The sequence below is a fragment of the Miniopterus natalensis genome, chromosome 10 (assembly GCF_054644295.1).
Source record: "Miniopterus natalensis isolate mMinNat1 chromosome 10, mMinNat1.hap1, whole genome shotgun sequence".
Classification (NCBI taxonomy): domain Eukaryota; kingdom Metazoa; phylum Chordata; class Mammalia; order Chiroptera; family Miniopteridae; genus Miniopterus; species Miniopterus natalensis.
In genome coordinates, this window is record NC_142090.1 from 77,037,239 (window position 1) to 77,051,209 (window position 13,971).

Genomic DNA, 13,971 nt, shown 5'->3' on the forward strand with positions numbered 1-13,971 from the left:
TGCAGAGCAAATAGAAAGGAATTTTCTTTTTTTTAATATATCTTTATTGATTTCAGAGAGAGGAAAGGAGAGGGAGAGAGAGAGACAGAAACATCAATGATGAGAGGGTCATTGATCGAGCCTACAACCCGGGCATGTGCCCTGACCAGGAATTGAACCCCGATCGCCTGGATCCTAGGTCGACGCTCAACCGCTGAGCCACGCCCGGCCGGGCCTAGAAAGGAATTTAAATTACCTATAATAACATCATCCAGGGATTAAAACTGTCATATTTGGCTGTGTTTTACTTCCTCTCTCTGGGGTGAGAGAAAGCGGTTGTAGCTGTGAACACCTTGGCACAGTATTGGCGGAGCATGGTCATCACCTTGTGGTGTGGGATGCAGAACACCTGCCTGCCCTGATGTGGGAGACAGCAGGTATTAGCTGCCCAGGGAGTCAGACAGAAAAGTTTTGGTAAAGGAGAGAGAGCCTCCCCCAGAGGTCATCAGGGAGGGTGCGATGAGGAGGGTGGGGTGTGAGTTGGGCCCTGTGGGCGGGTGGATTTAGATTGGCAGGAGAAACGAGGGTCTGCAGTGCAGGGGAACAGTGTGAACAGAAACGGGGCAGGAGCGAGCCCCCGACAGCTGTTCACCTGGCCTCCCCCTGAGCCTCACCTACACACAGTCCTTCCCTTTCTTAGGGCTCTGCAGTGGTTTCCCTTTTGGGAGCTGTACCATCTGATGATGAGGTTGTCCTTGTCACTGAGGTTGTCCTTGTCACTAAGGTTATCGCAGCAGCTAACACTTACTGAGCCCTTACTGCATGCGACTTGACTTAAACAGCTCATTTAACTCCACAACTCTAGGAGGTGTGTGTACTATTATTATTCCTATCTGACAGATGAGAGAACTGAGGTACAAAGAGGTCGTGTTACTATCCCAGTGGGAGAACTGGGATTCAGTCCCAAGCAGGTTGGCTCCAGGGGCTCCCTTCTACTCACCGTGTCATATTAGATCCGAAGGTCTCAATCCCTCACCCCTCACAGAAGCTTATAGCATCGGCTGTCCCCATTCATTCCTGTATCTGAATCCACCATCATCTTCTCTGTCAGGGACCAGCGGGGGGAAGCTAAATCCACCCCCAGTGCCCCCTGCAAGATCACCCACCACGGAGCTTTCGAGCAGGAGCCAACAGGCCCCAGGCTGGACCCCAACTCCGCAGCCCGGAGGTCAGCTGAGGAACGGGAGCCTGCACATCATTGGTAAGAGGGGGGCAGGGGGGACCCCAGACCCAGCAGGGAGCTCACCAGCCCAGGGTGCATGCTCTGCAAGAACAGGGAGCTCACTGTAGCATAGAACAGCCCACAGGTTGTGTTAAATAGAGGATTTCTCTGGCGGCTTTCCGGAGGGTCCCAGAACCCACTCTTAACCTTCCAGTTGAGTTTAGAGAGAGGGAAGAAAACCAACATTTAAACTGTGTATCTGTCTCCATGGAGAAATCCATGCATGAGGCAGAAAGAATAGAGTAATTCGGACAAGCTGAGTGGATGGACAGAAGCCCAGCAGGCAAGGGGACAATCAGGGCAAAAATACGGAGACAGGAAGGAAAGTCAACATAGGGTCAGATGTGACCAAAACTCTTTGGATCCCTTTGTGGGTTGAGCTACTATCAGACACAAAGCCCAGATCACACAGCAGACTCATGACCCCTCTCCTCTTGCCATCAAGAGCTCAGGACAGAACCTACTTGCCTTGGGGAGCCCAGGTCCACAACTGGACACAGGCCATGCTCCGTCTCGCCAGCCAGGCTGGGGGCTTCTGTTCCACCCCCTCCTCCCCACCCAGGCCCCCCTACCCCAGACTTCAGGAGGGGCTTCAGGCCATGGGGACTTTGCTGTCCCTGTTGCTGCCACGTTCCCCACCCCTGACTCTGGACCCGGAGAGCCCTGTGGCTCTTCTCCCTTTAGAAGCTTCCTTAAGATGTTGGTTGACATAACTTGAGTTGGGTGATGGGGAGAGCCTGCTGATCTCATTTTTCCCGATTCCCTTTGTCCCAGCTAAACAGTAAAAATTGAGAGGAGGATGGGTGTCTGCGGGGAATAGCCCTGCCATTGAAACCCTGGCGATGGGCATACAAACCTATGTGCTCCTGGAAATTACCAAAACGTGGGTCATCACAGTAACCCGAGCAACTTTGCCATTTCCCACCTGTGCAGATGACTTCGAGTCTAAATTCACGTTCCATTCCGTGGAAGACTTCCCTCCTCCAGACGAGTATAAACCCTGCCAGAAGATTTACCCCAGCAAGATCCCCAGAAGTAAGTACCACCTGGATTCTGGCAGGACTCCTGGTTTTCCCTGACTCCAGAATTCGCCGCTTGGCTGCAGCCTGCCTATTCCGATTTCGCCGAACTGTACAGCAACGCAGTGCTGCTCGGACGGCTGAAGCTTCAGAACATTGATTAGTCCCAGTCCCCAAGGATTCACTTAGAGGCTTTTACAGAATGCCAGAGTCAGTGGTTTAGCATCAGAGTTGGGTGAATTTACCATTTGTCCCTCCCCTCTCTGGGGCTTTTGACTAGGGAGCTAAACACCCCAAGGAAAATGGGATACAGGAACTTTGCATTAATAGCCAGGAAGAACCCAAAAAAGGCCAATTCGGAACTGTGGCACACCATGAAACAAAGAGTGTCCACGGGTCAGTGGTTCTCAGCCTCGGCTACACATTAGAATGACCTAGAGAACGTAAGATTCCTGAAGGCCAGGCTACACCTAGACCGACTAAGTTAGAACACCCAGACAGGACCAGGGTGTTGGCAATTTTGAAAGCTGCTAGGTGATTCCAATGTCCAGCTAAGGCTGAAAGTCTCAGCCCGGTGAGAGCTGCCTCCTTTTGGCTTCATCGCGTAGCCAGGCTCCTAGGGAGGCCTTCCCTCGGCTGACCTGTTCAGCCCCAAGAGTGGAAGAGGGAGCAGCTGGCCAGTCGGCCCCTCAGGCCCAAAGGCCAGGGAGGCAAGTACTTTAGGAACCCAGGAAGCAAAGGAAACAAGTTGGGGCGCTGACCGCACAGTGATGCTGCCAGTTAGTTACAACAGGGCCAGTTCTTGTCTGGTGCTGAGCCAGTCCGATTGCGCAGGAGCCCATAAGACAGGACAGAGTCAACCCCATGGGGTGAGGTTGGCTGTGTTCCCCACCCACAACCTGAGCAAGGCCCCAATCCCAGGCTTCTGTGGACCAGCATGGAAAATGACAAAACCATCAGTGTCTGGGCTTAGCCCCAGACCAGGAACTCCTTGAGTCTCTTTCACAGGGACCTTGGTGAGGTCCCTTGTCCAGGGCCAGATTCCTGCTGGTTTGCAGCTGCCCCCCTTCATGTCAAACCCCACTGCTGTCCGTTACACCCAGACTGCAACACACCTGGTCCCCTGGCCCCAAGGCTTTTCAGTTGCTGACCCCTAGGTTAAGCCAGAGGTCCAGAAATGTATTCTCTAAAGCAGGGGTGGGGAACTCTTTTTATGCCAAGGGCCGTTTGGATATTTATAACATCATTCACAGGCCATACAAAAATATCAACTTAAAAATTAGCCTGGTCAAACATTAAAAATATTTGGTCAAACATTTAATTAACTCACCCCTAATGTGATGGCTGGAACTACTTCTCTTTGGTGAGGCCTTGGCAGGGCCAGACCAAACGATTTTGTGGGCCTTATATGGCTCGTGGGCCGGAGTTCCCCACCTCTGCACCTAAAGGGTCAGAGATGACATATTTGAGGCCTGCAGGCCAGACGGTCTCTGCCACTGCTACTCGCTTCTGCCCGTTTGCACGTGAAAGCAGCCACAGACAATACGTCAGTGAACAGACATGGCTGTCTTCCAGTAAAACTTGATTCACAAGCACAGGGGCTGGCTGGATTTGGTCTGTTGACGGAATTTTGCTGAGCTCTGCCCTAGACCTTTCCAGCAAAGCAGATTCTTAAAAATCTCTTTCTGTTACACAGCCTTTCTCAGTAAAGTGCTCTGGAGTCCTTGTGCCTCCAGGCTCAGGGAGCGCTAATGTAAAGTTTCTGCGTTTTGAGCCCACAGTGCCCAGTCTCATCCCTGAAAATACACGGAGAGCTGTGCCCCACGCAGCTCGCCAGGAGGGCGCGGCGGGCAGTCTGTGCTGCGCTCCTCTCATCCCACAGAAATGTTCAGACCAGCGTCCAGGCCAAATCAACCTCCTGACGCTCAGGCAGGCGCAGGTGGAAGGGGGAGGGGGGCGCACCTACTAAGTGAACTGACGTCCTGCCGCGCAGAAGTGGCATTTGTAATTGGCAGACACAAAACACTAACATAGCGTCCCAGCAGAATTAAATGAGCATGTCCCTGCCATCCCTGTGCGCCGGAGGGTAGAACCTTGTTAATTCTATTAGTGCGCATCTGATATGGGCCATGCCTGTCCGATGGCATTTCTCCTTACAGGGCTCCTCCTGTCACCCGCCGGCCTGGCTCCCCCAGATTAGAGTCCTCTGCGGCCCGGGAGACGGTGCTCGCCCTCCGTGGCAGTTCTGGCCCCTGTCTCCTCCCGCCCCCCTCTCTCCTGACAAGCACACAGCACAGATACCCTAACGCTTCCTTCTTTTTTGTTTTTTTTTACTTTTAATTGTGGTTTATTATACATAAGATGAAATTTTCCACCCAAACCTTTGTAAGTGCACCGCTCAGTCGTGTTCAGTACATTCACATCGTTGAGCAAACGCTCTCCAGAGCTCCTTTCATTTTGCAAAACGGACACTCTGTCCCCATGCAACCGCAGGTCTCCATTCTCCCCTCCGCCGGCCCCTGGCAGCCCCCCTTCTACCTTCTGGTTCGGTGAGCTTTACTACCCTTGGTACCTCGTGTAAACGGAATCGCGGAGTTTGGCTTTTTGAGACTGGTTTATCTTACTCAGCGTGATGTCCTCGAGGTTCGCCCGCGCTGGAGTGTGTGCTAGAATCTTCCCTCTTCGGGCTGAGCAGCATCCCGTTGTGTGGCTGCACCATATTGTTTGTCCACTCCCCCATCAGTGGACCTTGGGCCGCTCTGCCTTTGGGCTCCTGTGAAAATGCTGCCGTGAACATGGGTGTACAGTTATCTCTTTGAGACCCAACTTTTCATTCTTTTGCGTTACCTAGAAGTGGAATTGCTGGATCGTAGGGAAAGTCTACTCTTAATTTTTTGAGGAACCACCATAGTGTTTTCCACTTTCCATTCCGTCACCTTCCAGTCCCATCAACGATGCATAAGGAGAGATGCAGAGCTTTCCTTTCTGTCGTATGAAGAAAGTGGTTCTCCTTTGGTTGCCAGCGGTGTTTCTGCAAACCGGTGAGCGCTGCTGAGCTATGGAGAAGCCTGTTGTATTGCCCAGTGGCTCTCCAGTGGGGGAAGGCTGCCCCCAGGCGACACTGGCGCTGTCTGGAGACACTTTTTGTTGTGATGGATGGTCTGGGGCACAGGGGATGTGCTGCTGGCATCCAGTGGGTAGAGACCAGGGATGCTGTTGACCAGCCCGCAGCACACAGGCAGCCCCCACACGATGAGCCAGCCCGTAATGGGCCACAGTGAGAAGCCCTGGCCCAGAGGAAGCCTTTCCTGCAGTAGACTGGAGGTTCTTAAATCTAAGAATAGTCATTTCGAGGTCACACTGCCCCGTGGAATTAGGTCAGGGCTATATATCGGTGTCTTTTTACTTTTTATTTAGTTAATAAACTGGCTAAAATCTAGCACACCTTATGTCATTTACCCGAAAATACCTTTATCCTAAAACAAATGCACTCATTCATTTAAAAAGCATTTTAATGAAAAGAGCAATGCCTATTGGATTAATGGTTTATAAGTTGTAAACTCCTGTGGGGTAGTTCATTCTAAAAACTGTATCTTACCTGAACAGATTCCTAAGATGACTTCTAGGTTCATTGTAGAACACTTGAAAAGTATTTTTTTCAGAGATTAAAGTAAACCAGTTAATCCGGGAGGAATCCATTCAGTATATTATTCATATTTTTATGAATTTTAAAAATAGCCGAGGTCATTCTATTTATACAGTTTCCTGCCTGCCTTTCTCTCCTACTTTTCAGCATCACCCAAATTACTTGAGCCTCTGTAAACATTCAAACAGCTGCTATGACTCCATCACATGGTAATAAACTTAGATTGCCTAAGCACTTGTATTGAACACGGGTTATTATCAGGTTTTCACTATTATAAATAACCTGTGATGAATATTTCTGCTTTTCGCACTGCTTTATAAGGAGCACAGCAGCTGGGGGTTTGGAGGGCTTGGGGATGTCGTTATTTAATTCTAGTCTGTGACAGAAGCAGGACAGAAGAGTCTTGTACCAAATGCAGCAAAGAAAGGGACATCAGGGCCACCGTTCGGAACACCTCTCGGGAAAAGTCCTCACAGGAACGTCTGGGAATGTGGGTTTCAAACTCAGCTAGATAGACCAACCAACCCGTGCATCTGCATATAGACACATATCTGCATATAGACACATATCTGCGTATAGACACATATCTGCATATAGACACATATCTGCATATAGACACATATCTGCATATAGACACGTACATACACAGGAGATGCCACAGGAAAAAACACCTGCAGGAGTAAACACCCAGCTCTGAGCGGTGGCGACTGGGACGGAAAATGGGGATGGGGGGAGGCAGAGAAGGATCATCAGGCTGGTTTCTTTCTCCTTGTGTTCATCTGTATTTGTTGAATTCTCAATTATGAGAACATATTTATATATAGCTTGTGTAATGTTTAAACATAATATATTTTCGAGAATAAGTTGAATCCTGGTGGAACAGAGCCTGACTTTGTCAGCATGTACTTAGCTTTTGCTCTTTTTTTTTTTTTTAATCTTCACCCAAGAATATTCTTTCCATTGATTTTTAGAGGGGGAGGGAGGGAAGGAGGGAGGGAAGAAAAAAATCAGTGAGACACATCAATGAGCTGCCTCCACGTGCACCCTGACCGGAGCCGGGGATCAACCTGCGGCCCAGGTACGTGCCCTTCACCAGGAATCAAATCCACGACTCTTCTGTACGCAGGCCGGTGCTCCAACCACTGAGCCACACCGGCCAGGGCAGCTTCTGCTCTCTTTCTAAATCAAGTCTGGTACAGTGCGTGGCCCGTTTCGGGTACCAGCGCTGGCGGTGTTCTGAGCTAAGACGCTGTCCCGTGCATTGAGATGACAGGCCTCCGGGACCTGTTCCCCCAGCATGTTGAACGTGACCTGTGTACTCACAGCCGGGGACGCAGAAGCAGCGGTGGAAACGCGCCGTCTGGGGCCAGCAGCCCGCAGGTCTCAGGTTGACCGGCTCGCATTACTCCGGTTCCTCGGCCGCTGCTGTCAGCACGGTTTAGCCTGAGTCTGTGACGTGCGAGGCCCGGCCCCGCGCCAGAAGATGATGAGATTGTCCCTGTGTCTTTCAGGCCGTACACCTGGTCCCTGGCTCCACGCTGAGGCTGCCGGGCAGAGCTCCGATGACATCAAAGGCAGAAACTCTCAGGTATCGCGTCCCTCGGGGCCCTCGGGGCCCTCGGAGACGGTGAGGGTGTGTCTTCTCCTAACAGCTTCACATCTTTCCTCAGACTCTTTCCTCAGGGAAAATGTGTTGCAGGGACACTCAGAATTTCAAAATCTAGAGAGTGAGAGGGAAAGAGGGGGTCACTGGAATCACCACCACCTACAGAAGCAAGTCGGGTGGCCAGAACCCCCGTGGAATCATTCTGCCAGTCACCGGGCCACCCCCCGTTCATTCTGCCCTCCTTATGTGGGCTTGAGGAGCCTGAGAGAAAGGCTCTAACATTTACAAAACATAATTGCATGTCCTCTCTCGTCTGTAGAACACATAGTTTCTTACCCTTGGGGGTTTATCTTCCCCCATCAACATTATACTTTTTTTTTTTTTTTACTTTTTTAATTAGCATTTTTATTTGAAATTTCTGGCTAAAGCAAGAATGTGTGAGACATAAAAAGAGCTGAAAAAATATTGGAAAGTATTAAATGCATCATGTCTTGAGAATGATAGCAGTTACATTAGACACAATGATATACCAAGAAGACTGAGGACAACAAATGTAATATGTTTTTAGAGAATCTCTTTTTTTAACTAAAGGGAGAGAATTCTGTTACTATGGTTTGGTATCATTTGATGTTCCAAATTTGGAAATCTTAAGTTTAATCCCATATGGACATCAACAATATCATTTATTTGGGCCAGATTTTGTCACAGTTCAAGTCCTGTAGAAGGAAGCTGGGAGGAGAATCAGACAGGTGCCTGTGTGATAAGACAAGAAATTCCCTCAATTTTCACCCGAGGCAACTTGCATACAAGTGTTTCCTAACCTAGGTGGAGATGACGTCTCTCCCTGCACATGATAGGGCCTCATATTTAAAGGCCCTTTGTTTCTCTGAAAGCACCTATTGGGCCCTACCTGGCCGCCTCCTGTCTTGAGCTCTGTGTGACAGAGGGTGACCCGCTATTAAACTGGGCCCTTCTGCAGCTCTATGGAGCCTCAAGGAAAGTCCCGTGAGAAGGAAGGGGTTAGGTTCCTGGAAGCTGGGATGAGTTCCTCGAAGGAAGAGAGCACAGCCCCCTTTCCTACCACAGCTAATCCAAGAATTGCAATAACCATTCGCAAATGTCATAGGCTCAAAACTGGGTGTACGATTGCAGTTAAGGGAAGCATACGCCAGTAGTAAAAAAGACTATTCGCAGGCATTTGCTCTGGGAGATTAGGACTGAGTTTTCCTCTCTTCCTAGTGCATTTTTGCCATTCCATTGTGCAGTGTCTGGTCCCTGGCCTCGTGGCAGGCACACGCCTAGATCACCGAGCCCATAAATGTCTAGTCAAGGATGGATTGCAAAATCCGTCCTGGTCACCCCATAGTCAGGTCTTCCTTATGTCTAGCTGGTCACCATCTTAATTCGTCTTCACTTCAGTGAGCCAGAAAGCAATCGCCCGGAGAAATCACTGGGTCCCACACACAGCCCCAGCGGGCGTGTTCTCATGGATACGGGGCCCAGGTGAGGCGAGCACAGGTGGGCCCCTGGACTGCAAACCTGAAGGGCCCTTCTCCTTTCCCGTCACCTCGTCTTGGGATCTCCAGCAAGTTCTTTGCTTCTCCAGAGCACCTGTCAAGGGAATCTGCTGTTGCCTGGTCCTGTACATGTTTATAAAATGGCATTAAATCCCCTCATGCCATCAACTACATGTCCCATTTCTCCCTTTTCCCACCCGAGACCCCCCCTGAGTGAAAATCAGCTCCTTGCATACAATGGGACCATCAGGCCCTGGCGGCCTTGCACAGAGAGCTTCAGTGCCGTCCCGGGTGGGTCATCTGTGTGCGGCGAGTGTTCTAACCCCACCTGGCGATGTCGTCGTCTTCCCGCAGTTATCTCTGAAGACGCTCCGGTGAGGAGACCGAGGAAGCCAACGTCCCGCGAGCACCCGGGGCTCCCTATCGTGGGACGGCGTCCCCAGGAGGCCGCATCTGACCTCACCGGACTCACGTTGCAATGCAGTTGACATACAGGCTCCGAGTGGAGCATTTATTTATTGTAAATACGTGGTTTGCACAGGCTTTAACTCGGTATTATAGTCGATTTTTATTTTTTAAGAAAACCGCACTCACCATTTCTCCATTTTTTAAGATGCATCTTGACATTCGTCTGTCGGTGCAGACAGAACCCTGCCCCACCTCACAGCGTCCACCCCATAACTGTATATACGCGGGCAGGCTGGCCCTTCCTAGATTCAGAACCATTTTTAGAAGATTCCTTGGTTTGCAAGTAGCCCCAACGTCGCAGTATCCATGGCGGCTTCTTCTTGGCCTGATTTTATATTCTCAGCACACAAATTGCAGAACCAAACCAAATAATGCCTTATAAGTGGCACAGCTCAGAGAGGCCCGGTGTCCCCACACCCAGACAATGCCACAGCCTCCAGCGAACGAGACGCCCCGTCTCGCTTCCGTCTCGCAGTACAGGGATTTTTTTGCTGCCTAATGTAAATATAACGCAAAGTCCAGGCAGGAGCGGGCGAGGCCCCTTTTGTAACTGAAGGACCCTACGCGTAGCCAATGCTCTGTTTACAGTGCCCCTCGTGCCCAAGTCCCCAGGACTTGCCTCCTGTCGTGCCCCCCCCCACGTTCCCAGCCCCATCCTGGCAGCCAGGGTGAGGCAGAGCCAGCTTTATGAGATTTCGCTCTTTTCCCTACAAGTGAGAAACCTGCAAAACTAATGATTAGAGTAAGTTACTAATTCTAGCTCAGAGGCCTTTTTTCATTTCTCTCCCCCAAGCGCTGGATTTCCATGGCCAGAAAAAAATGTGAACTGAAACATATTATGAGCTATCTGCCTCAACTCTCTGGTTCCCCACCCCCATCCCTGGGACCAGCCATCAGGCAAAACCTAGGGCCCTCTGAGCTGAAGACCAACGGGTCTGACATCCTGGTGGCGGGCACCTCTCTGGGGGGGAGCAGTGGCCCAGTGCAGCCACCCAGAGTGTGGGGCGGGTCAGGATGGGCTCTGGCCGCTGCTCACACCCTTTGTCTGGAGCTGGCGAGGGGATGGAGTGTGTTTTTGCTGACCCCAGGTGCCCCCGTCCTCGGAGAGGAAGGCCGTGACAGAGGAAGGGGGGAAACAGAAGGAAACAGGCCGATCCCTGGTCTGTTATCAAAATCGCTGCAGATTAAAGGAAATTGGGGAGGGAGAGGCTGGGAGGGCAGTCAAAATGTTTCCTTTGGAACCAGCCTCTCGTGCGCTCAGAGCTCACACCTCGAGGGGATCATGCCCAGACCAAGCCGTCCAAAAACGGTAGCCGGATAGGAGGGTTTTGGCAAACAGGTGACTGCACACACCTCACTGTGGCCGAGCGAAGGCTGAGATGCTGCGCTGCATCACTGTGGTGTCTCCTCCTTGCGGAGAGAAGCCAGGGAGCAAGGTCAGGTTCCCTTCTCTGGGGACGAAATCGAGCCAAATTCTAACAGCTAAATCCATGAAAAGCTTTTCCAGGTCACCGGCTCTGGGCACAGCTGATTTGTTTCATGGGTTCTGGAAAGTTTCCGAAAGGTCGGAATTTCTTTATTATAAACAGTATCCACTCTACTCCCTCCCAGTCGTACAAAATAATTACAAAGGATTTAATCATCACGTTAAGAAGGCCCTAGACAAAGGCAGGTGTTTAGATATCCCTGATGAGGTGTCGATACGTTCGGGGTCTGCACCGCTGGGCTAGAAACTTAAAAATAAATTTAAGGATGAGCAGAAACCACGGATGGCCGTTAGGGAGAAATCTCAGGAATCCGGCGTCGCATTCTCGAGACCTATCGCTGGATTCGGGCCCTTTGGACTCGCAGGACAACGGCTGAGCCCCTTAACCATAAACTCACACAGAGACAGCGGGTCACGGCGCCCCCCATCCTCGCATATTCTCGCAACAGGACACTGTCGTCCGTGCTCCCCTGTTTCACACGTATTTTATATTTATTGATGTTCCCTCTGCAGATCCATTTCTCTGTACCTAATAAACTTTAATAAGTGGTAATGCTCCTGGTTGTTTCCTTGTTGAAACCTATCAGGGTGTTCAGGAGGCAGCTGATCGATGTGTTGCTCTCACATCCATGTTTCTCTCTCTCCCCCTCTCCCTTCCTCTCTCAGAATAAAAATAATTTTTTTAAAAAGAATGACAGAGTAAAACTGATACTTACACAGGACCCAGCACGTGGCTGTGACACCCTGTGTTAGAATCAGGGCCTTTCTTTTTTGAGCTGACATTTCCCACTAAACCACAAAGTTTCATCTAATGTTTTCCTGGTGTCCACAAGCTAACTAAACTAATGAGTACTTGGAAAAACCAACCGAGGGAAAACTTTAAATGCAGTTTTTTAAAAAGTGGGTAACACTCTATTCAGTTTTATCAATATGGGCAGAGAGTATTGCTTATGAATTCCTAACTTGTGTTAAAAAGGAACGATTTTCAACCTAAAGTGCACTTAGCACCCCCACCCCCCCCACCTTAGCAAGCCCCTCAAAAAGCCTCCTGTCTGGAGCAGCAGTATCATCCCAACCTCCATGCCTGGGCAAGCCCTTACCCCTTGGGTCACAGCAGACCCAGGGATCGGCACCCCCCGCACCCCAGGGTACAGCGAGTTTGCTGACCACGTGCTCAGCATGGAGCTCTCGCTGGCTGCATCCCAGGCAGGCCATTTAGACGTTTGCTGAGTGCCCAGACCACACTCCACCAGCTCTGCTGTTGGAGAAACGGAGGGAACAGTCATTAGAATTCACAGATGTTCTGGAAATAAATCTCTAGAAGCTGATTTCAGAGTTAGCTGCTACACGCTTTGCATCCAAATGAGTTCAGGGCCTGACTTGTTTTATGCGCTCTCCTATTTGTGGAGGTACAGTAAGCTCGTGAATGACCCGAGCGCCAGTCTGAGCGGAGAGAAGCAATAGTCCGGGAGAACTGACAAAGCGGGTGATGCACTGCAAAGCCATTGCCGTGGAGGGCGGTGAAGTCTCCACCACCCCAGGCACCCCTTATAGATGAAGGGGGGAGAGGTGCTGCCTGCAGGGGGAAGGAGCAACGGACTGAGAAGTGCTCTGGACTCCAGAAGCAACTACCAGCCCCAGAGGCTTTGGCTTCCTTCACGAATCTCTTCTGTTGTGGGTTGAATTACATCTTCCCAAAATTCTTAGGTTGATGTCCTAACCCCCAGCACCTGAGAATGTAACCTTATTTGGAAATTGGGCCATTGCAGGTGTTACTAGTTAAGATGAGGTCCTACAGGAGTAGGGTGGACCCCCTAACCCAACATGGCTGGTGCCCTTATAAAAAGGGGAAGTTTGGACACAGACACGCACACACACAGGGAAAACGCCATGAGAAAATGAAGGTATTTACTTTTAGACAGTGAATGTATGTACTGAATGGTACAAGATGGGGGAGACTGCTGGACTGATGGGGTTTTCTGAAGATTCAAGTCCAAAAACTAGATCCCCTTTCACACATTTTCTGTGTTGGGACTGATGCCCACGTTTATTCACGGGACACGAGACAGGAGAGGCCACCAGACGTTTGTGTCAGTATTTTTTTTTATTGTATGCTTGATGTATCCAGAGACAATTCCAAGGGCAAGCACTGGGCGGGGAAGTTGTCTGGCTTGTAGATATTCGTACAAAAGGCTGTTACGACTACACAGTCAGTTCCCACCGCAGGAAACAAAGATTTCCCTTTTTATCCCTGCCAAGTGCATTTTCCAGCTCACACGGTTAACGTCTCACAACGTGGCTGCAGACACGTGCGTATTCATCCCCACGGGAAGTCTGCACGTGACACTCAGGGATGTTTACAGTCCATCAGGTAAAGCACGGTCCACGAAAACCACGGGGGGGAGGGGAGGTGGGGCTCAGGGTCCTGCTGAAGGACGTGCCACGGCTGCGGGAAGCACAGGGAAGCTCCAGGCCAGCATGTGCCTGGGACCCACCATCCCTCCCCACACACGGGAGTGGCCAGCTAGGTGGCTTCCCCTCCCTCCCTCCTCCACGCGCCTCCCTGCCAACACTGGGAGCTCAGCGGAGAGGCCTTCCCCATAAGGGGCTCGTCTGCTCCGCAGTTAAGAATTCGGTTAGTGGCTTCATAACAGACGCATCGGCCCTGCCCGGCTTCCCTGGGGGCCGGCACAGCTGTGCACACCTGTACCAGTGTGGGGTGGCATCAGTTAGGGAGCGAAGTCGCTTGCCTGGTTGATAATTATTTTTTATACCTAATAATCCACCCGGTAGTGAAGGAACCTCACTGCTAATGCTGTTAGCTCGTAAGAAAGACTTTCTAATAACACTGAGGCTTGTGTTACAGGGCACTAAAGAACCACCATAATTTCAAGTACATACTTACTCTACCTAAAGTTCCAAACCACCTCCAAGAGTGAAAGCGTTCCTCCTGCTTGAATTCACTCTC

The 13,971-nt window shown here is 50.6% G+C and overlaps 1 protein-coding gene across 1 annotated transcript in view; it reads left to right on the forward strand.

The window, feature by feature from the left end:
• Nucleotides 1-9,990, forward strand: part of WIPF3 (WAS/WASL interacting protein family member 3) — an 83,973-nt gene extending 73,983 nt beyond the window's left edge. The window contains exons 6-9 of the mRNA XM_087820875.1: nucleotides 1,091-1,240; nucleotides 2,195-2,296; nucleotides 7,438-7,514; nucleotides 9,404-9,990. Of these exons, the coding sequence (XP_087677001.1) occupies nucleotides 1,091-1,240; nucleotides 2,195-2,296; nucleotides 7,438-7,514; nucleotides 9,404-9,427 (353 nt within the window). The 3' untranslated portion in view covers nucleotides 9,428-9,990. The remainder of the gene's footprint in view (nucleotides 1-1,090; nucleotides 1,241-2,194; nucleotides 2,297-7,437; nucleotides 7,515-9,403) is intronic.
• The last annotated feature ends 3,981 nt before the right edge of the window (nucleotides 9,991-13,971 follow it).